At 42.8% G+C, this 26,916-nt stretch overlaps 2 protein-coding genes and 1 long non-coding RNA gene across 4 annotated transcripts in view; 1 reads left to right on the top strand and 2 right to left on the bottom strand.

Annotated features, from left to right (window-relative positions):
- Positions 1 to 7,534: 7,534 nt before the first annotated feature.
- Positions 7,535 to 10,654, bottom strand: ALG2 (ALG2 alpha-1,3/1,6-mannosyltransferase). Its single transcript, XM_083710544.1, has 2 exons — positions 10,307 to 10,654; positions 7,535 to 8,457 (listed from the first exon to the last, which is right to left on the bottom strand). The coding sequence occupies exons 1-2, from the start codon at positions 10,631 to 10,633 to the stop codon at positions 7,555 to 7,557; spliced, it is 1,230 nt and encodes a 409-aa protein (XP_083566670.1). The 5' UTR covers positions 10,634 to 10,654; the 3' UTR covers positions 7,535 to 7,554.
- A 271-nt stretch (positions 10,655 to 10,925) lies between these two features.
- SEC61B (SEC61 translocon subunit beta) lies at positions 10,926 to 13,644 on the top strand. The gene is made up of 4 exons (XM_083710414.1): positions 10,926 to 11,044; positions 11,149 to 11,246; positions 12,019 to 12,120; positions 13,293 to 13,644. The coding sequence occupies exons 1-4, from the start codon at positions 11,042 to 11,044 to the stop codon at positions 13,378 to 13,380; spliced, it is 291 nt and encodes a 96-aa protein (XP_083566540.1). The 5' UTR covers positions 10,926 to 11,041; the 3' UTR covers positions 13,381 to 13,644.
- A 5,740-nt stretch (positions 13,645 to 19,384) lies between these two features.
- LOC310830360 overlaps positions 19,385 to 26,916 on the bottom strand; it is an 8,386-nt gene continuing 854 nt past the window's right edge. Inside the window, exons 2-3 of one of the 2 annotated variants that reach the window (XR_014557630.1) lie at positions 26,365 to 26,402; positions 19,385 to 20,003 (exon numbers count right to left, since the gene is read on the bottom strand). This is a non-coding gene — a long non-coding RNA (uncharacterized lncRNA). Of the gene's footprint in view, positions 20,004 to 24,809; positions 25,749 to 26,364; positions 26,403 to 26,916 lie in introns of those variants that run through there. The other variant, XR_014557631.1, reaches the window with a different exon arrangement.

Here is a 26,916-nt window from a genome sequence, read left to right as displayed (position 1 = left end):
TGGTTGGAGAACTGCATCACAAAATTTGGATAAATGTGAATTTTGAAGGATGACTGTGTTTTCAGTTTGCATATTGTTTTGGTCCCTCTTAAATGTGAAGTGAATCAAATATATCCCCATCTCGAAGACAAAGCTTTCTATGGCTGCAATACGAAGGAGTAAACCACTGAAAATAGGACTAAAATGAGGGGAGGTGTAAAACCTTCATGCCACCTTCTCCCTTGAATGGTAGACCCACACTTTCAAAATCTTAAAGGGCATTTTAAACACTCATTTAAAAACTTTTTTTTATACTTAATACTTTATATACTTTTTAACCTATGTGCATATTGTGGGGAGAACATCCTATTTTATACTACATTATTACACTTTTTAAAAAAACCCCACACACATTTTGATTTTTCATTGCATACTTCCTGCCAAAAGATAGGCAAATAAATGCACCTGGAAAAAGAAGAATATCGATATTAGTTGTGAAAGAGACTAAGCATACACAAAAGCTTTGGGACATCTGGTAAGATTATATTTTCATTATAAGACTGAAACTGAAACAGGCTTGGCTGAAATAGTGATCTGATGCAAAATGTGTCTGTATTTTTTGTTGATGTTATCTTTCATGCCCATAGAATACATTAGGTTTTATTATGCATTTCCTCTTTGGGAGAAATATAAATCACAAGATATTTTCTGCACTTGCCAAATGAAATAGTCCCCCAGGACACAAAAATGTTTAAAAACCTGCCTTGTATTGAAAGTTGCTAACAATTAAAATCAGAGACGTGTTTATGGAGAACCATAAATCACAGGACTAGACTAAAATAGGCATGTGTAAAAGTCTCTGTAGGATAAAAATTCTAGCAGTAAAATATAGGAAAACAAGAAAACATTATATATGGCTATAAGAACATTTTTGTGATACATGCTTTATCCGTCTTCCCATTGACGTAATGTTTTCTATGTAATTATGTGTACGTAGACAAAAAAAAATCAACAAACATTAACAGGAAAAAGCATTGAGTACATATAGAATTGATCATTTATTGAAATAACTGCATAAAATACCATTAAATGACCTGCTTATGTGGATTTGAATGGGGTACCCAACCAATACATTGTTATAGATTAGAGGGCACCCACCTAAACCCTGGGACGCGGGAGGTGCTGTGGGTTAAACCACAGAGCCTAGGACTTGCCGATCAGAAGGTTGGCGGTTCGAATCCCCACGACGGGGTGAGCTCCCGTTGCTCGGTCCCTGCTCCTGCCAACCTAGCGGTTCAAAAGCACATCAAAGTGCAAGTAGATAAATAGGTACCGCTCTGGCGGGAAGGTAAACGGCATTTCCATGCGCTGCTCTGGTTCGTCAGAAGCGGCTTAGTCCTGCTGGCCACATGACCCAGAAGCTGTATGCCGGCTCCCTCGGCCAGTAAAGCGAGATGAGCACCACAACCCCAGAGTTGGTCACGACTGGACCTAATGGTCAGGGGTCCCTTTACCTTTTACCTAAACCCTAGAAATTAATAAATGTGTGCAATGCTAGAAAGATTTTAAAGCCTGCCCCCGCTACACAGGAGACAGATTGCAGAAAAGGAAACACGAATTGGCCTGCCCCGTAGCTTGACCAATTGCGGCTAGGAACGGCTAGGAGCTAGGTGGGGTCATAGATCTTTTTTTTTTAAAAAAAGTAGACTCACACACACTGGCCAGCTTCTGTTTTGTTTTAAATGTTCATTTGGGGGTTCTTGGAGGGGGAGCACTGGCCCGCAATGGTGCCCATCTGAGTGGTGCTGCAACTGTGCACTGGCTCACTCTGGCTGAAAAAAAAAAAGCACCGCATTTGCCTAAAAAAGGCATTCTCATAAAAAAAATGCCCGTGTTCCTGATCTTTCTGAGTGTGGTGCTTGCAAATGTGACTTTCTTCCACCTTGCGATTGTCTCTGCCAGGTACGGAGCTGAGACTTTTGGCCCTGAGTGGCTAAGGGCGTGGAGCCAGGAAGTTCTGGGTTCAAATCTCCCTTCACCCTTGAACTTGCTTGCTTGAACCTCATCTAGTGCCTCAGCCCTCCCCTCCGCTAGAAGATGAGTTAATGCAACAACTCTGGTTAATGAGTTCCCATTGATGGTGTTTCCATCTCAGGAGTTGCGCTAGAACAATGCTGAGCTTCAGACTCTAATATATTTCCCAAGGGGTTGAAACACCTGCATGAGTGTATTTATTTCCACCTTTTTAGTTTTTCTGGGAGTTCTGATTGATGCACCATTCAATAAATTCTGACCCTTTAATGAAAGTTGGCAGCTGATCACAAATATTAATCTTTTTATGTCCTGCTTTTGATAGTTAACATTTTAAAAAATTCTAATAACACTTTCATTGAAGACACTTTTTAATAAACACTTTCCACCATAAAGCCCTGCTTAAAAAGAGATTATTCAAGCAGCTTTTAAACAATTAGTCCTTTGAAAGATTTAATTGGGGAAGATAAACCTGTAGAGAATCTAATGGAGGCGCAGCTCTTCGCCACTCAAGATTATCTCTCTGTCACCCAGTGACCCAGCTTCTTCACACTACGTTTTAATTTTTGTACCAATTATACTGTATATGGATAATTCCTATTAGCATATTTATGGTCATTGCTTCATATTTATTGTCTGCACAACTCATTAATCTTCATCTAGTGTGTGGGGCTGACAGCTCAATCTATTTTGTAATCTTTGGGTGGCAGCCATATCCAGAAAGGGCTTTGTTTCCCTGTAAATAAACTGTGTTGGGACCAGAGGACAATGGGGCATCATATAGTGATTGACAGAAGCCAGGGCTGCTAATCAAAAGTAGATTTTATTACCAGATGAGTCAAGTGCATTATGGGGCCATTGTTCTAGCACTGTCAGGGCAGGAGCGGATGTGGTCAGTCACCTCCTCAAGATGGGTTGATTGTTCTCCAAGATTACACAGTCGCCGTATTATCCAGCCCAGACAACAAGGCGACTCCCCCCTAAACAGACACCTTTTGCAGAAAACTGCCAGTGCATTAGCTTGATTTGAATTGCTAATGTGTAATCTGTCTAGCACAGATGTGCAATGAATATTGGGATGTTTTGCATGTCAGTTGAGGAGGCTGAATGATGAGGTGGTGATTATTCAATGATGGCTACTGGACATTCGCCAGCGGTTGCGTTCTAGCACTTTCCTCTGACACTAATCAGATCATCTCCCAAAGACTCATTCCTTTTGTCGATTCAATGACAATTTATGTAAGAATTTAAGATACCTCCTCTTCTAGTTAACACGGTTGGCAAAAATTTGGGTATTTTGATTTTTTCCCCCAAACACGCCCACCTCAAATAGAATAAAAACTTCACACACAGACATGTTACTTATTTATTTTAAAACTTCAATTTCCATTGGAATAAAATTACAAACATGTACCAAGAGACTTGCCAAAGGCACCTCGTATTTAATGAAATGAAAAAATATATATAAATATTATTAAGAATAGCCAGGGACATTGTTATCAAAGTATTCTATGAATCCGAGTCTAAAGACAAAATGATAACAGGTGCTATTATGACAGGAAACTACAGAAAGCAGAGCAGTGACCTGAAAAAAATCCCTGCAGTGTCTTTTACAGCTGCACACCAACTGTATACTGTACAGTTTCAAAGCTGATTAAAAATATTTAATTGATCAATTACTTGTCTTTTAACTGATCAGTATTATATGTAATTGAAATAAACACAAATCCTACCAAAATTCCCCAATGCTTTCTTACTCGTAGAAATGCAAGATACATAATTTAATAAACCCATTATTAGAAAAACATTTTTATTCCATAATAGTAACACATAAAAAAGCTTCCAAAAATAAACGAGTTTCCCTTAAACTTTCAGCCTACATCAATTTAAAAAATTTTCTGTTATTAAAATAAACCCCAACCAAGAAACTAATACTTACATTGATTATGTTCATGCTTAAAACCTGCATCCCTACAAATGATTTACATGGGCATTTCAGGCTGAGATGAAGAAGTATTGGTGTCCTAACCAGTGGGACTGCAACAAAATGTTGCAGCATGCGGAGGGTTTCTTGTTCAGGATTTCAGCCACTCTATCCTCCACCCACATTTTTTTTCTTTTTTTCCCTTTTTAAAAAAATCATTTTCACATTTTAAAAATATTTTAAACCAAAACTTTACAAATCAAATTTACTTTCCCTTCAACTTCCCTCCCCTATGTTCTCCCTAGTTATCTCTTACTGCACGTGTTCATATCAGTCCTGCTAATGTTTTAGATTCGTTTACAATGTATCTTCAGATAAAGAATAATTTCCCACCACTCTATTTTTAAAAGTCTTTTTTCTTGGTTTCTTATTCTTTCAGTAAGTTTTGCCATTTCTGCATACTCCATTAATTTAATTGCTCATCTTCTTTTGTCGGAACTCTTTCCTCCTTTCATTTTTGGGCATAAATCATTTGGGCAGCATACATAGGTTTTTTTCTGTTCGCTGGGTTATACCTCCACTGATTATACCTAAAATAAAACCTTATGGGTTTTTCCACAAAGGTTATCTTCTACATTTTTTTCAACTCATTATAAATAATTTCCCAGAAGGTTCTTGCTATCTTACATGACCACCACATATGCAAAAAGTACCTTCTTTCTCTCTACATTTCCAACAGGTATCCAATTCCAACTTATACATTTTTGCCAATTTACTAGGAGTCAGATACCATCAATACATCATTTTCAAATAATTTTTTTCTATTTGCGTAACATGCTGTAAATTTCAAATCCACATTCTACAACCTTTCCTACTGTTTCCCATTCTAGAAGCATTTTAGACCTTATCTTTTGATCGTTACTTAACAGGTCTTTTTCTAATTCTCCACCCCCATTTTCCCATGCTTTATGCCAATTCACACTGGGCTATTTTGAGGTTTTCATCTAAAATAATTTTTAAATTTTTCATTTCTGCAGACGAGAAGAGCAACTGGAATTATCAAAGGTATGAGAATGTTTAGTGTAGCCTGAGAAGTTTGTAGAGCCATGCCATGCAGAGTTGTTCATAAGAAAATCTAGTTACATGCAAAAGCATGCAGATTTATGATTTCTTGAATGAGAGAGATGATTATATTTCACAAATATGTGACGCAAAAGTGGAAGAGGATTATTTAAAGAGTGTCACCAACCTAGTTGCACCTACAGACCTATAGCACACTGGAGGTATGTGGGCCTGCCAACAGAACATGAGCTGTGCTTTCCTTCTGTATGCTCAACCATACTGGGACTTGCAAATAAATGCAAATATTGCAAAACACCATAAGCCTGTTGTGGCCTCCTTCCAAAAGAAGCTAAACTCAGGTCTACACCGCTCAGAGAAGTGAGAACATGCCACTATTCCTCTACCACTGCTTACTGTTCTCAGGTATCTTGACATTTTAAGGGGACCCCTGACCGTTAGGTCCAGTCGTGACCGACTCTGGGGTTGCGGCGCTCATCTTGCTTTATTGGCCGAGGGGGCCATGTGGCTTCTGGGTCATGTGGCCAGCATGACTAAGCCGCTTCTGGCGAACCAGAGCAGCGCACGGAAACGCCATTTACCTTCCCGCTGGAGTAGTACCTATTTATCTACTTGCACTTCGTGCTTTCGAACTGCTAGGTGGGCAGGAGCAGGGACCGAGCAACGGGAGCTCACCCAGCGGTCCTCAACTGAGGCCCTTCTTCAGGTACTCCTCACAACGTTTCCATTTGTAGCATGCTCTCCCTAGAGAGGCCTGCCTGGCACCCTCATTATATATCTTTAGGCTCCATATGAAAACATTCCTCTCCCAGGCCTTTGGCTAATTAAACAATCTTTGGCCTTTTAAACTGTGTGTGTTTGGAGGGGGAGATTCTTGTTTTGTTCGTTATCAGACTATGCATTTTTCTGTTTGTATACTGTAAACCACCCTGTGATTCTTAGATGGTATATAAATTTAAATAATAAATAACAATAAATGCTAGAAGGCAGTGGTTCCAAACAGGAGAGAGGTCAGAGGCACCATTCACATAACAAAAACTACTAGAGATATAAAAAATGTCAAAACTAGGAGTTCCATGGCTTGACTTTTGAAAAACAGGAGGTCTGCAGTACTTAGTTAGTTGGGAGCCACTGCTGTAAACAGAAAGCTCCTTTTCACCTACAGAAGGGATTCTCAAATTGTCACCCATGAGCATTATTTAAGTGGCCTGTGGCGTGTTTATGGGCTTGTGGTTGAAAGTTGCGCCAGAGAAGCGGTTTAGTCTCGCTGGCCACATGACCCAGAAAGCTGTCTGCGGACAAATGCTGGCTCCCTTGGCCTAAAGCGAGATGAAGGCCACACCCCAAATCACCATTGACTGGACGTAACAATCCGGGGTCCTGCACCACATTCATTGTATTAACTTTAATTGCATTTTTATTGCTTCTTTTAGTTCTTAAATTGTATCTTATTGTATTAAAATTTGAATTTTATGGAATTTAGATTGTTATACAATATATAAGAAATAAAAGCAGTATTATACAATTAAAAACCATACAGCATTTAGCAGTGCATTAACAATTCCTACAAGAAGGAAAAACCTTTTATGTGGTCTGCAAAAACCCTCAGCAATTTTTAAGTTGTCAGTGAAGAGGGAGGAATTGAATACTGACCTCCTGTATTTTCCCTTCTCCTAGGACAGCAGTTTTCAAATTTCCTAGATTGACATTTATGTGTCAATGGAATCCTATGCACTGCAGATTTGAGAGATGCAGCGTCAATTAACATAGGCCACTTACTAGGCCTAGTGCATATCCAATTATTTTCCTGCAATGCATGTTCCAGTAGATCAGTAATGGCAGACAATGCATTCTCACATTGAGGAAAAGGTATTTTCTGGGAAGCTTTGTATTTTTTAGGAACAGAATGAAAACCACTGATGTGGGGTATCTGTAACTTCCATGATTGTGGAGGTAAAGTGATTTGGGATCATCTAGAGTTTTGAGGCAACACAATGGATAAAGCAATGTTTCATGATTAAGCTCCAGCTGTTGGAATAGGGGTGACAAAATGAATTCTCTCCCTTATCAGATTGCCTATTGCTTTTAAAAGTTTTTTACGTTGTTTTGCGAGGAAATTGTATATACTGTAAATAGTTTTACAAATAAATGAAATGGAATGAGGCTTGGCTTGCTTATCTAAAACACTTGGAACTACTTCAGTAATCATAAGTGTCATGGGCACCTATTGATTCTTCCATGCAACAAACTATGTTACTTTCAAGACTGGCCTCTTGAAATAATGAATGATAGCATAAACAAGACTGGTTTTTTAAATCATCATTTTATTATTTTGCAGCACATAGTGCAAGATGAAGTATAAAAAATATCAAGAGACAAGTTCACTATCAAAGTGGTTTGTTATATGCCAGATTCAGTCTTAAGTGGTGGTCCAACACAGAGTCAGAAGAATCACATTAATAATCTTTTGGGATGTTAGTCCATCGGTGTAATAGAAAACCCAGCATTAAAAAACAAATGTCACATTATGGAGCTTGATTTTATTGTGCTAAGCTATGAACGTATTGATACAGCTTTTCAGTGAATGCTTCCAGTGAAAACTTTTCTAGAACTCTAGTTCTCCCAGCAGCTCCCATTGTCTTCTTCAAAGCAGGGTCTTTCACGAATTTCTCCATGGCTTCTGAAAACTGGGTTGGAAGAGGATCACACAAGAAACCCGTCTTATTGTTTACAACCGATTCCAAAGGTCCCCCTGAATTTACTGCGATGACTGGGCATCTCATGTACATAGCTTCTAAAGGAACTATGCCAAAGTGTTCGTTGCTTGGTGTATACAGCACACACGTGCAGTTACTAAGAAGAGCTATCTTCTGTGCATCAGAGAAAGATCTTAAGAATGTGACCTGCTCATCAATGCGAAGCTTGGCAGCAACTGCTTTCAGTTCTTCATAATAGTCCACGTTTTCTTGAACTGCTTCATCATAACCACCAGCCATAACCAAGTGAACATCCTTCCACTCCTTAGCATCAAGTTTACCCCGAAGGTCATGCAAAGCCTCTAATGCCAATACTAGATTCTTCTTCCTTTCATACCTATTGATGGAAAGAAACAAGAATCTCTTCCTGTTGGGAACTATGTTAGCTACATCTTCAGGAATAACAGTATCAAACACGTTGACATTCAAAGAAGGGTACAAGACATCTGGATTTATGTGAGATAAGGATTTGAAGGTTTCTTTGAAAACACCGGCTGTGAAAAAGCTGTTGACAAGAATACAGTCTGCCATGCCAGTAGTATACTCTTCCAACCAGTCCAGTGGAGCTCTGTAGATACGTTTAAGAAACGATTCCCTCTTGGTCAGAAGCTGATCAGGGAAGTGACAGTAAAACAAAATCTTCTTACGGACGCGGGCAAGACGGAGAAATGGAATGCATGCAGATACCTAGAAAAACAAAGAAATACGCCTAAGAAAGGAAACTGCTATACTGAATAACGGTGGCTCTTATGCTTGCCCAATTGTTACGTTTAGCTGTGTTTTATCTTGAACAACCCAAAGGAATGCTCTCTACACTAGATGTTTAATCAGCAGTGTCAGCATAATCCAGAATGTCTACTGTCAAATGGTGTTACCAACCTGTGGCATAATGCATTTGCCCCTAGTATTCCTTTTCATCTCTTCTCAGAGGTCAGAAAATATGACTTCGCTGCAAATTGCAGCTGAAGGAAGCAGCTGGAATGCAAGAAGCCTAGCTCAGAGAGAGAGAGAGAGAGAGAGAGAGAGAGAGAGAGAGTGTGTGTGTGTGTGTGTGTGTAATGTTTTATGTGCTTTCCTTCCCTTGTTTGGAAAAGGAGTGGATGAGATGATGGTGGCTAGGGACCCTTCAGGGTGTTCCTTCCGTCTGGGCTGGTGGGACAGCAAGATGCCCCATCTTTCTAGAACTTCTGTCTCTGGCTCCTTGACAGCCGTTTGCATGGCAACAACCACAGATAGAGTAACACTTACCACCCCTGATTATAAGCAGATTTCTCCCTCTTCGCTTTCTTTGTTGCAAGCAGCATGCATGTGTTTTTTAAGCACACTTTCCTGTGAGAAGGTCCCATTACCATCAATGGGCACTTACTATTTATTAAATTTGTGTACCACCCTTCATCCAAAGATCCCAGGCCGGTTCACGACAGCAAATGCCAAAATGACAATGCAAAATACATAATAAAACAAAAACCAAGGCTTATGCAGTGGCCCACTCATGAGGCAGGATCCACGGGGGCAGAAGATGTTCCTTTCCCTCTCATTCCTGTTGCAGCGCTTTCCTCACTATTTCTTCCCTGGCGGGGGGGGGGGGGGGGCAGCAGCGCAGAGGTTTTCTAATTCGCCTCAGAAAAATGATAGCTCGGTTGGCAGACCACAAGACTCTCAATCTCAAGGTTGTGGGTTTGAGCCCCAAGTCGGGCAAAATATTCCTGCATTGCAAGAGGTTGTACTAGGGCAGGGGTGGCCAACTCCTAAGAGACTGCAATCTATTCACAGAGTTAAAGACTCGGGTAGGTAGCTGTGTTGGTCTGATGCAGTCGAAATATTTATAAAAATTGTCCAGTAGCACCTTAGAGACCAACTAAGTTTGTTCTTGGTATAAGCTTTTGTGTGCATGCAGACTTCTTCAGATACAATGAAACAGAAGAGTATGAAACAGAAGACTGACAGTATCTACCCCCTTTTTGGGGGTTCAGGGCAAAATTGTTTAGCTTTTTTTTTAGAGGAGCCAAACTTGTTGAGCTTCTTTGGGGGGAGCCAGTGATCTACCACAGACGTCTGTGATCTACCGGAAGATCATGATCTACCTGTTGGATACACCTGTACTGGAGGACTCTTGTGGTCCCTTCCAAATCTACAATCAGGGCCAGATTTAGGTCTTATGAGGCCCTAAGATACTGAATGGGGCCCTTTATATGTGATATTTGAGGGAGCAGGTGGGGCCCATTACTTACATCACAGGAGCCTACACAGCACAAAACACTGTTGCTGTACGTAGGTTTTATTTGTTTTTTTATCTTATACTTTGGAAATGTACATCCTGTCGCCCCCCCTTTAAATGTTTTGGGGGGGCCCAAGACGGTGGGGTCCCAAACTATAGCTTGTTTGGCTTATACGTAAACCCGGCCCCGCCTACAATCCTGTGATCCTCCGGAATGTCTTGGGCCGGCTCTTCTGAGTGGATGTCGGATCCAGGAATGGTGGGGGGGCCGGGCCCCCCAAGGGGCATCTAGTCCGACCCCCGCCCCGCCGCCCTCACCTGGTCGCAGACGAAGACGTCGACCTCCTCCCCGCTGAGCAGCAGGAGGCTGAGGGCCAGGCAGGCCATGCGGAGGGCGGCGCAGAGCGCGTGGCCCCTGCCCAGGACGCTCCGGGGCAGCCAGCCGCCCGCCGTGCGCACGTCCAGCCCGCGCGTCTCCGAGAAGCAGCGCGCCGGGTCGTAGCGGGGCGTCCACACCTGCACGCGGCAGCCCCGCGACGCCAGCGCCACGGCCGCGTCCACCACCAGCCGCTCCGCGCCGCCCAGGCCCAGGTCCGGGTGCAGGAAGGCCACCGACGGGCCCCGCGCCTCAGCGCCACCCGCCATGGCCGCCAAGCCCCCTTCTGCGCACGCGCCGGCCGAGCCAGGAGGGCCACGTCGGCCTCCGGCGGAGGGGTGGCCGCAGCGGCGCCTGTCCCCCGTGTGGGTGCTGACCCTCGGCCGTCATCGCAGCGCGGGAGAATAGGCGGCGCCGCGGGGCAGCAAAGCGGGGCAGCCCGAGCCTGCTCGGCAGGGAGGTAGCGCTGCCCACGCTGGTGCGGAAAAGGAAGGCGTTGGAGCCAGGCGCTGGGCTGGACAGCCGCATGGTAGGGGTCCTTCTTCCTGAGGCGCTGGCGGCGAGGCCCCCTCTCCTGTCGCCTGAGGAGGAGGGAGAAGCCGCCGCCACGACGACGGAGGCGACACTTGCCGGCTGAGGGAGTTTGTGAGAAGCCGACGGAGCCGCCCTTCTTCGCCATGGTGAGAGCGGCGGAGAAGCGAGGGGAGGGATGAGGGGCAGGGGGGGGGGGGCTCCGCTGCCTCGGGGGCTCCTGACCGTGTCCGGCTCTTCTCTCTCCCCGCAGCCCGGTCCCAATCCCAGCGCCACCAACGTGGGCGCCTCCGGCCGCTCGCCCAGCAAAGCCGTCGCCTCGCGGGCCCCAGGATCCACCGTCAGACAGAGGTAGGCCGGGAGGCCGCCTGGTGCAGGAACGATGACGTGTCATGTCATTATTGTTGTTGTTGTTGTTGTTGCTATTAGGGTTGTTGTAGGACTAATAACGGTGTTGTTTACTGAATTACTGTTTACTGAGTTAGCCGCTTTCCCTTGCTCGGGGAGGGGGGGGGGACGGCAGCCAAACCCCCAATTCTGTTTCTAAATGCAGCATAAGGGGTCTCTATAGTATAGTGTATTTTAAAATGGAGTTTCAGAGTTTTTAGGGGTTTTTGAATGTTTTATGCAGTTTTTCAATTTCATTGTTCTGCATGGGACAATGGCAATAAAGATATCGTATCGTTAAGGGCGTCAGGGGAAACCACCCCCCCCCCAGGCGCAACGGAAGCGCCCCGGAAGTTTGAGGCTTACCCCCAAATCCGCTTATTATTATTGTCATTAATGTTATTAAATGTAGCTGTCGCTTTTCCCCTCAGCCTCACAAAACCCTCACTGGGGGGTGGGGGGCATCGTTTTGTATCTTGGGGGCTCTCTGCCATTGAACCCTTTCCCCATACACCCCCAACCCTACTTGTGGGATTAACACAGAGCAGAGACTTAGAAACAGTTCCCGTTTCTATCAAGTTTTTAAAAAACATGCATATATACAGCTGAAAGTATGATTGTGGTTATCAAGCAAATATTAGACAGCTAATTACAGTCACACGCAAGCCTCTTGCTGGGAGAACCTGTCATATTTGGTTACTGTTGCTGCATTTCTGTTACTGGTTTTCCTTTTAAGGAAAAGTGCTAGCTGTGGAACAAGGAGTGCGGGCCGTACAACTTCTGCAGGCACTGGAGGGATGTGGAGATTTTATACAGAGGATTCCCCTGGCCTCAAAGTGTAAGTGAAAATATTAAAATATAGCAGTTTTATTAGAAAATCATTCTTGTGTTATGCCCAATATATAGCTTATTGTGAAGCAATTGGATGCATACTATCATTCTGTGTCGTTACATGGAGGAAAAACAATTTTTGTAGTTGACAAAATGTTGGTTTTGAATTTTTTAAAATCAAATTATCTTCTGTGGTGTGCATGCATATAAACATCTGTGTGTGCCTTAATTTACTAAGTCAAATAACACTATGCTCTTGGGTATCTGATGTAGACTATACTTAGCAGGCCTGATTAGATATTATGCTGTTTAACTACCCATTGGAGTAACATGAAGCTTTTATGGTTCAAGAATTCTCTTCCATTTGTAAATTTGCAGTTGCTTTTGGGCATGGCAATGGTTAATTAAGACTTAAAAGGCATTTTTCTTTTTCTGTTAGCTATTTGATCTTCTTCTGTTAATGCAAATCTTTTAGTCAATAAATGCTACTTTTTAAATCCTTTATTAAAATTCCATTTGATAACTTTTTAATTGAGTTGGATATGGGTATCTCATGGTATCTTTAAATACTGTTTATGGTCCACTAATGGTGTTAAGATGCACATGAAATGGCACCAGTGTTTCCCTTGATTTCTGCTCCTCCAGAAGCTAAGTTGGATAGGACCAAAACAATTCTATGTATAAAAACAGTATTCTGTCCTTCCCTTTTGTAACCTACCAATCGCCTCATATTTGAATGGATCTTGAGACTCGATATGGTATATTTCTGCACAAGTTTTATTTAGTTGTTCTTGCAGTAAGCTGGGATTTTACTTTGTGGAATTTGCAAACAGAGAACCAAACAAAGGTGATACAAATGGTACAGTGTTCATCATAGGGACCCTCCATTTAGTTAATCTTGTGTTGATAGATATATCCTTCTTGACTTGGTCTAATCTTTTCTTGAAATAATCTAAGCACAGCCACTACTGCATTTTGTGGTATTGAACTCTAAAAACATTATGCTTTTTAAAAACATTGTTTGCTTGTTTAAAACTGCTTTTGTTAGCTTCCTTTGTATTGGATAGAAAGGTAGGGTAACCATTTTGTTAAATAGCATGTGATTATATAGTTTTAGCTAAAAGCTAATCTATACCTATTGTTGTGGATAATAAATACATCCCCTCCCTTTATTTTCAGTGGTCCTGTTCCAGTTCTCGTTATGAGTCTCCTCTTTATTGCATCTGTATTCATGTTGCACATCTGGGGCAAATACACTCGGTCATAGACTTCACTATATCCCACCTGCCAACTTGAAAACTACGATTTGGACCAAAAGTATGGTAGCTTTCAGAGTTTACTTGGAGTAAAGTCATTTGAGCTGTTTCTCTAGATAAATCTCTTGATTTTTTCCTTAATTGGTTTTGCTGTTGAATGGACTCTTAAACTTTCTCTTAAGAAGGGTTTTTGATTCCTTTCTGTCAAAGTTTATTGCTATTTCCTATGTATACTTTAAAGTGCAAATTATTTCATTAAAATTTGTCTACATAAATTAACTGCTTTTTTGGTCTTTCCCTCTAAATGTCATTTTGGTGGCAATTAAAAAACACACAAAAAGCCAGAAACATGTTTTCAAAGTTTCATATAATATATACATTTGAATGAATAAAGAAAAAAAGTGTGCTACAAGAAACTACATTGCAGCAGAAGACTTGGCAAAGGCCATCAAGAAAGATAAATTCATGAAACAGCCGGGATGGCCTTATAGGCACATTTTACAAGAAATTGGTTGATGTTCCCACATCTGCTATATCTTTTTAATCACCTTAAACTGTGGTCCAATTCACCAGTCCTGGAAAGAGTACTGTGTTAGAGTTCTTTTAAAGCCTGGAAAGAATCCTGGATCCCTGGATTCCTTATAGACTGCTCTTGCTCATTGGCCAGGATGCCAAAATAATCTCTAGCATCCTGGCTGATAGGTTAGCTCCTGTATGAGGAGCGCTGGTGAATTAAGATCAGACATGATTTGTGCAGAATCACCATATAACAGATCTCATAAGGTACCTCTTTAGTAATTTACTATGTTAAACAATCACGTCAAACACCTTTAGAAGAATTAACATCGTAACACCTTTAAAAGAAAGTTACAAGAAGGAGATTCTGACTAAACAGCAGGAAGAACTTTATGACAGACACTAAGAGCTGTTCAGCAGTTGGATGGTCTCCCTTGGAAGGTGGTTTTTAAAGAGGTTGGATGGCCATCTGCCAGGGATTCTTTAACTCTGATTCCTGCATTGCAAGGAGTTGGAGTAGATGACACTTTTAATGGATTGAAAATTCTGCACATGCATCTTGAACCTGTGCATCTTAACATGGAAAAATGCACTATTTCTTGCTTTGTATGTAGAAAACATGAAACAAGGGAGTGCAAGTCACATCTGCATCTTCTGTCAGCACTTGTTTGTAACTTCCAAAGCCAACCCGAGTAACACTGAGATATACACAAATTGTAGTGTGATCTGCCAATATTCAGAAAACTGAGCTGGGTAAATGACTGATCCAATAGCATATAAAAATATGCTTTGGCTGTAATCTCAGTAATACTGACTTGTAAGGCCAGTGTTTATATAGCTATTTAAAATATACATTGGTACCTCGGGTTAAGTACTTAATTCGCTCCAGAGGTCCGTACTTAACCTGAAACTGTTCTTAACCTGAAGCACCACTTTAGCTAATGGGGCCTCCTGCTGCTGCCACGCCGCCGGAGCCCGATTTCTGTTCTTATCTTGAAGCAAAGTTCTTAACCTGAAGCACTATTTCTGGGTTAGCAGAGTGTGTAACCTGAAGCGTATGTAACCTGAAGCGTATGTAACCCGAGGTACCACTGTACCACCCTTCATAACAAATTACAGGGCTGTGTACAGCTCGAGGTACAAACACACCATAAATTATCCTCATATTGGAGATGAGGAGAAGAGGCTTGAGGAGGCTGAAATGTCGTTATCTAAGGTAGGTACTAGAAGTTCAGCTTCAGTGCTTAACACTAGGTGATCCTAAAATGAAAGTGTTTGGTATGCCCAGGCTGGGGAAGCTATGAAGTGCTCCTGAATGGCTTGTGAATTTCTAGACATTAGGTGTTCTTTGCTGGGGGCGGGGGGGGGGACTGAAAATTGTTATTTATTTAAATCGAGTCATGATTGTAAGGGTAAATGTCAAAATAAGATGGTGCGTCCTAAAAGTCAGAAATGGTAAAACATTTGGAATCTCACATTTATTATTTTAAATATGTGATTTGTACACAATTGCGTGCAGTTTCTTAATGTTTTGGCTTGGCAGTAGTTTGTGATCAGCCCAGTTGGCTGGAAGACAGCTGGGGAGAAGAGATTTGTCACAATTCCCAAAATGTTAATTGCTGTACTTTCCAATTACCTTAACAAAAATATGCAAATTTGGAGTGGCGCATCAGTTAATAATAAGCTTCCAAAGTACCAAGTTCTTGCCTTCTGATCTTGGAAGCAGAAATTATATCAACTGGAAAAAGAGATTTCCTCACAGTTGGTTAAAAAAAAAAATCAAATAACCCAACATGTTCCATGGGGAATTCCATGGGTTTTTTGTTATTTTAAAAAAGCAAAATTAGCCCGAATTGGTTGAGAGTGTTTTTTCACTAACAGCAAGTTGTTTTTTCCCCTGTGGAAACGGGGTTGGGGGCAAGTGAAAAGGTGCTGGAACTACCCTTCCTCTGCTCAGAATTGCAACCAGTTCAGGTCCAGCCTTGGCTCTTTTGCTAAGAGCAGGAAATAAAAACAGAACTCTGTGAACTCACCAGGATCCTCAGACTCCAGCTCTTTGAGTTCCTCCCACTTCTCCTGACCTGGCCATCGATTCCAGGACACTTCCACTGGACTCCAGAAAACAGCCTGAATTGCTTACATTTCATCTAATGCCTGCTAAAATAAAAATTAGGCACAACACGTAGGCTAATAACTGTTAAATCATATGTAATAGAATAATGCTATCATTCAAAAGGTAGAAATAAATCTATTAGAGTTCATATATACAATGTAACAGACTAGTGGCACTTTTAGTTTATGTCATTTTTAATATTCTAAATTCACGTTTGGAATTCCATGTTCAAAATTGAAATGGTAGATTTTTTTGTGCTTTGTGAATATTCTTAAATATAATTGCAACTCTCAGTGAGGAGCCTCCATCAACTGTTTAGTGTGAGCTTGGGCCTGACTTCCATTTTGCATACTAATTACTGGTATTAATTGCCAATAATCCCTCTTGCCAACTGAGCCCTCATAGCTGTTCCCTAGGTTTCTGGAGTTGGGAGCTGAGGGGTCAGGGCTGGGCCTGCCCATGTATTGGAGTCATTCTTGTCCTTCCATTTCCAAATCAAACACTGAACTTGCCATGCTGCAGAGAGTTGGACGGAGCGACTTTCAGGTCCAACTTCTGACACTTCTGTGATTCCGACTAAGAGGCATCTCTTCACCAGCTGGCTGTCTCTTAGGGGGCCAATCTGTTGATCATGTGATTTCCAATTGTTTTCCCTTATGCAAAAGACAGATGTAGATTCACAGAGAGAGGAGAGAGAGAGAGAGAGAGAGAGAGAGAGAGAGAGAGAGAGAGTAAAAAATGGAAGAAAGATAGCCCTTTTTTGGCTGCTTAGACTGCATGATTTAAATGCTAGCAGCCAAGCAAAGCTGTTACTTTTCTAGCCCAAGCACAAAGCCAGGAATAAAACAGTACCCCCAATTCCTTTCAGGGATTCCTCCTCTCCCTCCATCGTGTAAGTCATCAAGCTAAATATTAGAATTAGAGTAACAAGGGTTATTCCATGCACCATACCAAATTCCCTCAATGGGCTTGCCCCCTGTCTTGTGTATGGTATGCTTAAAAGAGTTCCAGTCCTGTCTTTGCCGCTTGCGTCCATTGACCTCTGCAGTCGTAAAGCCTTTTCTACAAATCTGAGGGTCTTCTCACACATTGTCTTGAGGTATTCACCTAATAGGTAAAGGTAAAGGTACCCCTGCCCGTATGGGCCAGTCTTGCCAGACTCTAGGGCTGTGCGCTCATCTCACGCCATAGGCCGGGAGCCAGCGCTGTCCGCAGACACTTCCGGGTCACGTGGCCAGCGTGACAAGCTGCATCTGGCGAGCCAGAGCCGCACACGGAAACGCCGTTTACCTTCCCGCTGGTAAGCGGTCCCTATTTATCTACTTGCACCCGGAGGTGCTTTCGAACTGCTAGGTTGGCAGGCGCTGAGACCGAGCAGCGGGAGCGCACCCCGCCGCAGGGATTCGAACCGCCGACCTTTCGATCGGCAAGTCCTAGGCGCTGAGACTTTAACCCACAGCGCCACCTGCGTCCCGGCGCTGAGGTTTTATACTTGCCTTTAAAGAAACGTTTCCAACAGGCACCAAAAACAGTACAGTGAAGTTGCCAATGGGCAGGAAGTTCCAGTGAATAGATGCTGCCACACGGAAGAAAGTATTACTCACAGGTTTGGAATGAATAATATGTGGCACTTGTGGTGACATGTGGCACTCTCTCTGTGCTCCATCTTCAGGAGAGGCTGTGAAAGTGTTAGGCTGCTGTCTGGAAATCGTGACCACAATAAACTGAGACTGAATGGAGGTGTTGTGGATGGGAAGGAACATATTCTAAGTTTTGGGAGGGGTTTAAAGGTTGTATACTGATGTATCATTATATATGCATGTATCAAAGTAGTTTACAGCAATAAAACCATACAATAAGACCATTAAAAAGTTTAAAATATACAGTGGTACCTCGGGTTAAGTACTTAATTCGTTCCGGAGGTCCGTTCTTAACCTGAAACTGTTCTTAACTTGAAGCACCACTTTAGCTAATGGGGCCTCCTGCTGCTGCTGCATCGCCGGAGCACGGTTTCTGTTCTCATCCTGAAGCAAAGTTCTTAACCCGAGGTACTATTTCTGGGTTATTGGAGTCTGTAACCTGAAGCGTATGTAACCTGAAGCATATGTAACCCGAGGTACCACTGTAATAGGATCATTTGTCAGTGGTCCTGAAAGTGCTCTATTGGCTGCTGGTGAGCTACTGGGCTCAACTCAAGGTTAGTACTAGAGGATGGCTTGGGAGCCAAGCACCTGAGGGAGTGCCTTCCCCACAAGCAACCCTCTCACATTCCTGCAGTTGTCAGAGGAGACCCTGTAGGTAATGCTGCAGCTGGACGCTGCCCAGGTGTGTCTCCCTCCTGATTAAGTTTCATGTTCATCAGATCAATTGGTTGCTGAGAGATACTGATCCTGGTAACCTTGAAACCACCAGCTGTGAATGCAGGCAGCATGTAGTTTGGCCTTAGGCAAAGGGACCCAACAGTGAAGTCCAGTCGCGAATGACTCTGGGGTTGCAGTGCTCATCTCGTTTTACAGGCCGAGAGAGCCGGCGTTTGTCCGCTCCACAGACAATTTTTCCAGGTCATATGGCCAGCATGACTAAGCCGCTTCTGGCACAATGGAACACCGACAGCGCACAGAAAGATTGTTTACCTTCTTGCCGGAGCGGTACCTGTTAATCTACTTGCACTTTTGGGCGTGCTTTTGAACTGCTAGGTTGGCAGGAGCTGGGACCAAGCAATGGGAGCTCACTCCATCGTGCGAACCGCCAACCTTTTGATCGGCAAGCCCAAGGCTCAGTAGTTTAGACCCACATCCCTTAGCTAGGCAACTAGGTCCCTTCACAGCCTAGGACCCTCGTACCTATGGGACCGCCTCTCCTGGTATGCCCCACGGAGGACCTTAAGGTCCATAAATAGCAACACCCTAGAGGTCCAGGGCCCTAAGGAAGTTAGATTAGCCTCAACCAGAGCCAGGGCCTTCTCAACACTGACTCCAGCCTGGTGGAACGCTCTGTCTCATGAGACCAGGGCCCTGCGGGATCTGATTTCTTTCCGCAGGGCCTGTAAGACAGAGTTGTTCCACCTAGCCTTTGGCTTGGAGTCAATTTGATTCCCTCCCCCTCTTTCTTTTTCCTCCTGTGAAGAGGCTGCATCCTAATTTTTTAATGTTGTATTTTAATCTTTTTTAAATTGTATTTTAATCAACTTGTTTTTACTATTGGTTGTTAGCCGCCATGAGCCCGGTCTTGGCTGGGGAGGGTGGGGTATAATTAATTTATTATTATTATTATTATTATTATTATTATTATTATTATTATTATTAGCTCCACACAGATCTCACGACAACATTCCTGTTGATACCACTGATGCTTGAAAGGAAAACTGGAAGGTACAGAACCAGCCTGATTTGATGAAGAGTTTTTCTAAAATATTGGTGTTTCACTGGTAGGTCAAGATCTGTAACCAGATCATCATAACGTGACCGAAAATATTCATATGGCCAGTGCCAGAACCATACTTAGGCAGCAAGTGTAGAGAGTAGGAAGAATGAATGGACTGAAAAGGGGTGGGGTAGGGAGTCAGAGGGCAGGTTTATATAAGATAGATACACATCTAAGATGAAATGTGGGTCCCTTTTGTAGGTTGGGCTTGAAGGTGTTGCAGAGTCTGGAATAGTAGGTGGCCAGGAAGTCAGTGTAAATGAAGGAAAGGAAAGCTGGTTTCATACTCAGGGCCACTCTGGAAGCATTTCACAAGCAGAAGCCCCACAGCTAATTTGCATGCTTTAGTTACATACGTAATTAAGAAGTACAGCAATTAGCGTGATGGGAAGTCTGACAAGTCCCTTTCACCAGCTGAGGCATCTAGCTGGCTAGGATAGCTGAAAACATCAGCGTTTGCCAGTTAAAGTTTTCTCCTAAAGCATGCTGAACCATGACGTTGAAGGACTTGAGCCACTCTCCCATTTAAAACCCATTCTTGTGATGAAGGCTGATTCCCAAAATCCCAGTAGAAGAGGATTCCTGCAATGGAACATATTTAAAAGCTGTAACTGGTTCCATGAGTACCAGATCTTCTTATACGGCTGAAATCCTTTCAGCGCTGCCTAGCACTAAGTAACTGGCACATTAACCAGTCCCAAACAGATTACAGATAACGATGAGATTCAGTCCAGCTTCTATTACCTTTTGAAGGCATAAATGTGCGCTTGAGAGTCATATGCATGTACAGAGTGATTATATACTTACTATTCCCTAAACTCCAGTTTATTGTTTGCATATGGTTTCAGATGAAAGTACCGTATTTTTCGCCCTATAGGACGCACTTTTCCCCCTCCAAAAATGAAGGGGAGATCTGGGTGCGTCCTATGGGGCGAATGCAGGCTTTTGCTGAAGCTTGGAGAGCGAGAGGAGTTGGTGCGCACCGACCCCTCTTGCTCTCCAGGCTTCAGCAACCTATCAGCAAGCCTGGGGAGCCCGCGGGAGGTTCCGCAGGGCTCCCTCGGCTGCGGATAGCAGCCTGCTGCCGGGCGCGCGGGGCGCCCTGAAGCAGAGCGCCTCGCCGCCGGGCAGATATCTGCAGGGCTCTCTAGGCTGCAAATAGCAGCCTGCTTCCCGGAGCGCGCTGAAAGCAGAGCGCCCCGTGCTTCGGGAAGACATCGGGCATCCCCACAAGCTAGGGGGACAACGGGGAGGCGCAGCGCCGCCATCCCGCTGTTCCCCAACCTGGTTTTGGGGGGGGGAAATAAAGGAAATTTCCCCCCCTTTATTTCCCCCCAAAAAAACTAGGTGCGTCCTATGGGCCGGTGCGTCCTATGGGACGAAAAATACGGTATAATGCATTCAAGCATGATTTGTGCCTTACAATGTACAATTTGTGCCTTACAATGATTTGTGACTTACAGTGCCTTACAATTAATAAACAATTAACCTGGCTCTGCTGAGGTGCTGTTAAGCTTTTGTGCACAAAATCTCCCTCTGAGCAGCAACCCTAAGAGCAGGCAATGGAAAGGGGGGGGGGGCTGCTTTGAGGAGGAAAATGGTGGAACCCTGAGGTGAGACTCTGGTTGCTCTTCTGCTCTTCTGCCCTGGGTGTAACTAAATCTCTTTCTTCGCTTTCCCCTGCCATTGTTTCCAGTGGGAGGAGAAATTAATTCATTAATTTGTATACCACCTGTTAAGTTGTGGGTGAACATATCAAACGACACAGCAATTCTTCAAACAGCTCTTATTTATTCAGAGGCCAGAACAGAACTGAGCTGAAGGGCTCAGTCAGCCTGCTTATATAGAGCTCTAGTACAACGTTACTGTAGCAACTTTCTAAAACTATCCTATCACTGAATGTCACTTTCGATCCTTCATTTGCATAACTATCTACAGTGTCCCCCTGCTGGCCCAGGGTGAGAACTTCAGTACATAGCACCACCCTTCATCCGAACATCTCAGGGCAGTTCACAGCATAAAAATACAAGATAACACAAAATACATAATTAAAACAAGGACCCAAATAAAAAGTGTGTTTAAATGATGATGAAGAAGAAGAAGAAGAAGAAGAAGAAGAAGAAGAAGAAGAAGAAGAAGAAGAAGAAACTGAAAATGGGAAGGAAGACACAGTATTCCTCTGCCCTTATTTCTGCCCAGCTGGCTCAAGTGCTGATGAACCATCTCTGTGTTTTGCCTCACACACCAACCTAAGTGTCCATTGTGAAGAAATGTCAAGGCTGGTGGCTGGGAGGTAGGCAGGCAGGTTGAAGGAGAAACATGTGAGACCAAACAGATGACAGCTCTATTGCACATTGACAGTGCTTTTAAAAACGCAGCCCCCAAAGCCAAATTTGGGTCAGTAATTCACGGGGGCCAAGCCCCTATTAAGCCATGACAATTGGAATGCATGGAATGCATGGGAAAAACTGATTCTTTTTAAGTCAACCAAATCTTGACAATCTACGGATGATGCTCCTTGAGCTGCCTCAGAGTGGTCAACACAGAGGATTCTCCCTTTAAATTCACTGCTTGCACAATGCAATGTGATGTGCATTAAACATACCACCAAAGAATGTGAGAAACAGTCACAGGCGCTCCCCATCATCCATTCTAAGCAACGGTGCAGAAATAAGTCTGTAACTTGTGCTGTGGGAAAATCGGACTGGTACATTTCTTGCTAGCATTCTATATCTCCACTTGATCAATTTCCACTAGAAATTCCCACTTTCTTAGGGTTTGACTTCTGCTGGCAGCTGTAACTTCATGCAAAGTGTTTGTCACAGAAGCCACAGATACCAACCACAAAGGGGAATGGAAACTATATGAAAAGATCAACTTCTCACAGGCTCAGAGAACTCTCTCACCGGATACTCTTATTCTGGGTGATTAGCTCCACTTGATGCAAGACAATTTCCCTCCGTCAGCATCACCATAAGAATGATTTTTCACCAAAGCCTTCCTTTATTGCCCTCTGAAAACCACCTCTGTGCCTAAGAGTGGTCAGATAAATTGCAGTGTTGGATATATAATTCTTTGGGGATTCCCTGTACACTTCCATATATATAATAAATGCTGGTTCCCGGATTATTACAGCTTGGGTGTTTGCTGCAATAGGGGACAATGCTTTGCAAAGAACATATTACAATTGGCCTAAGAATGAGTGATAGCTTTTTGTACACTTCTTTCAACATCACAAAAAGCCACGGACATTTTGATATTATGCAAATTATCTAAAGTCAATGATTTACTGAAAAGCAGATGAAAATATTTAATTGGCTTACAGGCATAAGATGTGGTAATATTACGTTGAGGCAATTTTTTTTACAATCAATGGGAAACAAAGGAATAGTTTTAATTGAACACAATTTTGCGGCATTTAATGTAATGAGACATGCATGATACGTTTGGCTTATGTGGATTCCCAGCGTTTCTCCAGTTGACAGGTTGTGCTGCAGAACTGCAGCTGAAGGGATTCAAAACAGAATTGGAAACAAATGCCGCCTCTCATCTTGGAGCAGCTTAAAGCCACAAAGCAGTTGAGCCAAACTGTATGGATCCAAGAGGCACTCCCGTTTAAATGGCTTGTCAGATACAGATGAAATCTGTATTTATTTCTCTTTCACGCACATACCTTCCAATCTCTTCATTAAGTAGGTACCCTCCAAATTCAGCATCTGTCATTTGATGTCATCTGCAGATGGAGCAACCGTGTCCTGCACAGAGTACAGCTGTCCATCTCTGGCACTCAGGTGATGAATTGTTCACTGCAAGCCAAGCTGTTTGGCGCTGCAGGTGGGCCCCGTGTGAGTAAATGGGAATGATGTACCGTAGTTATGCATGGAGATACTGAAATCATTCTCACAATGAGTTTATATAAATTAAATAATCTTCACATTCAATGAGCCTGTTTCTTGAGGTGTCTATACTGGAGCACTGCACTTTGATAATGAGAGACATGCCAGGAGTCGCAGGTCCCAATGCAGAGTTAAGCATTTTTAAGCCCTCTAATATCAGGTGTCTGGTTCAATTCACACCTCAGTCTTGAGCTCCCTAGGCAGTCCTCAGCAAAACACAATTGTTCAGCCTCAGCCCCCAACCTGTAGTATGGTAACATAATACTGACCTCCTTTGCAGGAACGTTGCAAGGATTATTGACATATGGGATGCGCGGTGAACGTTCCATTGCCAGCTATGATTACTTTTGTTAATTTTGTTCAATTTAGTTTGGTGGAAGCGAGAAGCGGCAACTTTATGACCCCTTTTAAACGTATTAGTGGGATTCCAAGCTCTCATTCCTTATTCTATACCTGATGGCCACTATAGGGTCCACCAGTAATGATAGTGGCAGCAGTGGCTTTAAGTTGTAAGTAACAGGAAGTAATAAAGCTAAGAATATTCCACATGTTGAAAGCAAATGAGGATTGTTGGCCTTATTTTTAAAGGTTGTAAATTCAATTCCTTCTGACCTTTTTGTTAAACAAGTTAAATAGTTTGCTGCTTCTTTCTTCTGGGCACTAATTAATTCTTGTGTTAATTTTCAATTGGAGCAAGCAAGTGACAGTGTACTTTATTAAGCTTTGCAGGTTAAAGGTGTATTTAATAGGAGTGTGCAGCAAGCACCAGATTCGCCTTGTTTTTGCAGCGTTTGGAAACAGCCCCATCTGTTTCAGCTCCGCTCTGTCACTCCGATTCAATTTTTTATTCAGCTTCAGATCTGATCTGTTAAATCTGAAGCTTCCCCCTCCTTTTTCACATAGATGGATGGATTAAATTTGCAGGCAAAGGGCACCCTCTCCACCCAAAAAGGGGGATTAAAGCTGTCAAATTTCAGGTGGATAAACCCCAGGAGGAGTCGTGCACAGAATCCTCAAACTTTTTTTTAAAAGAAGAATTATATTATTATAATTTGCCATGTTTCCACATATGAAGTCTAGAGATAATTGGGGTAGAATGATGCCATCAGTTTTTGGGTTAACTTTATAGTTCCTACCAATGCCAGGCAATTTTAAATTTCTGTGGTTGAAGTATAATAGATTTAAGCAGTTGGACTCTCCAAAGTGCTCGGGTTTGGTTGGATGATGCCCCTGATGTGAAATGTTTCTGAGACATTCAGAATGGAGAAATGATTTCAATACATGCCTTCCTATATAGGAACTGCAGCACTCGGTCAGTTCTTAGAGTAGTCAGTTTAAAGCATATTTATTTACTTGTTTAGAAATTATTTTGTTATTAAATATATAGCAAACAAGACTAACAGAATATTCCAACGATTCAACAATTTCTTTCGTTGAATTCTTAAATCATTTTTATTAATTAAAAATCAATCTTCAGTTTAATTTGGTGAGGTTTAATTTTTAAAAAATACAAGTACAAAATATGCAGGAGATTAACTTCTAGAAGCATTTCCCCCTTCTGTAATACACAGGCAGGAATGCTTCTTCTAAGAACCATCTAAGACAGTGTCTGACATTACACTGGCATGCGTCTTCTAAAAACGGGATGCTTCAGAACTACTGGTTTTATTCATTTCCAGATTTAATTGGTTAACCAATGAATCAATTAATTAACTCCTTTATATGACTGGCTGACTTAGAATAAACAATTAAGAAGCATGGCTCTTTGTCCTTGTGGTCGATCCACTAGCCAATGAGAATGGCTGATAATTTGCCTGAGATATATAAGACTGATAATCTCCAGGCTCTTTAGGAAGCCAATATTTAAACAGGTTTCACAGTTTAAGCCAAACATCCCCATTCCATGTTTCTCTATGAAAGTCAAGAACGGAGAAGGTGGTCTACATTTTTCTGGGAAAGTATAGTTGGAATACAACACGCATACCAGGCTATGTGTGTTACCGTGTGACATGATCATTATCCCGTCTGATAAACAAAGGGGAGAGAGGTGCTGAGTAGTAAATGGGCGTGCTTGAAGAATGTGCCCTCGCAGCCCTGAAGCCAGTCATCTGAGGAGATCACTTGCTACCAAGCTTCTAACCCAACCTGTATTACATTTGTGCTGCAGCAGGGATTTCTTTTTCCATCGACCTCCTGATTGTACGAGGGGACTCCAAAACTCGCATGTGAGCAGCAACTGTTTGTCCTCCTCCAAGTACATTGTGGAGCGGAGCCAGCAGAGAGTCTCTTACTGTCCATGCCTCCTGTTCTGTACTGATTAGGAATTGGATAGCAGCTCTATGAATGTGATGCTGCCCAGTCATGTGAGACGGGGCATCAGGAAACGGGAGCTGACGGTCACATCACAGCCACTCTGAGAAGAAATAGCCGTCTAAAAAAAGAAAGGCATCCTGCAGCATGACTGACGCTCTGGCCCTGAAGCACCCTGGCCCTGGGCTGCTCAGGCTGGGATTAGAAGTCACACAGCCACTCCGACAGGCAATGCCCATACGTTATGTGTGTGGTGACAGGTCCTACGTTTTCTACCACTTACAGCAGGGGTCAGTAAGCCTCTTCAGCAGGGGGCTGGTCCACTGTCCTCAGACCTTGTGGGGGGCCGGGCGATATTTTTTGGGGGTAAATGAACGAATTCCTATGCCCCACAAATAACCCAGAGATGCATTTTAAATAAAAGGACACATTCTACTCATGTAAAAACACGTTGATTCCCGGACCATCCGCGGGCCGGATTTAGAAGGTGATGGGGCCAGATCTGGCCCCCAGGCCTTAGTTTGCCTACCCATGACTTATAGCTTAGCCCATGCAGCAGCAACCTCTGCCCCCCTCCCCAAAAAAACAGCCCATAAAGGATGTTGCAACAAGCACAAACAGCGCCCAGGATCTGAACTGGAACAGAACGGAACTGGAACTGGAGCAGAAATTATTTGCTGTTGCACCATTTTTCAGCTCAATGATCTTTAACCCATGTTTTGTGTATGTATACTCACTAGTCACCTTCCTCGTTTTTCCTTTCAAAAAGTAGCATCTAGTACAAATGAAAGGAACATTCTCTTTAAAACCCTTATCCCCATATTTATCAAACAAATTCCACTTCTCAAAATAACTTTTCAGCATGTCTCCTCTCCCTTTCCCTCCTTGGAAATAAATTAGTTGACATAACTATATTTAGGGCATTTCCCATTCTTATTAACATTTAACGGGGGAGGGGGTGTTATTTGGAGGCTTCCAAAGAAAAAGGGGGAAAGGGTTAGACATTTGCCTTTATCTCCTGTGTAACCTAACAACAGGAATTTTCTTCAGGGCAATTTACAGATTCCATAAATATACAAACAACAACAACAACAACAAAAAAGAGGCTCTCCCAGAGCTTTAGTTAAGGAATAATCTTCCCTACATCTCATAGGTTTCAATCCTGGCTAAAATATTGCATTTAACAAGCTGACACCTAATAATAATTTCCAAATGTCATCAGTGTCTTAGAACATATCACTTCAAGCCGCATTTTAAAATGGAAGTTGAAAAATAATGAAATTTAAATC

This window comes from Podarcis gaigeae (assembly GCF_964106915.1).
Source record: "Podarcis gaigeae genome assembly, chromosome: 13".
In the NCBI taxonomy this organism is placed as follows: domain Eukaryota; kingdom Metazoa; phylum Chordata; class Lepidosauria; order Squamata; family Lacertidae; genus Podarcis; species Podarcis gaigeae.
Note: the sequence above shows the minus strand (reverse complement) of the source record. Positions and strands in the feature narration are given on the sequence as shown.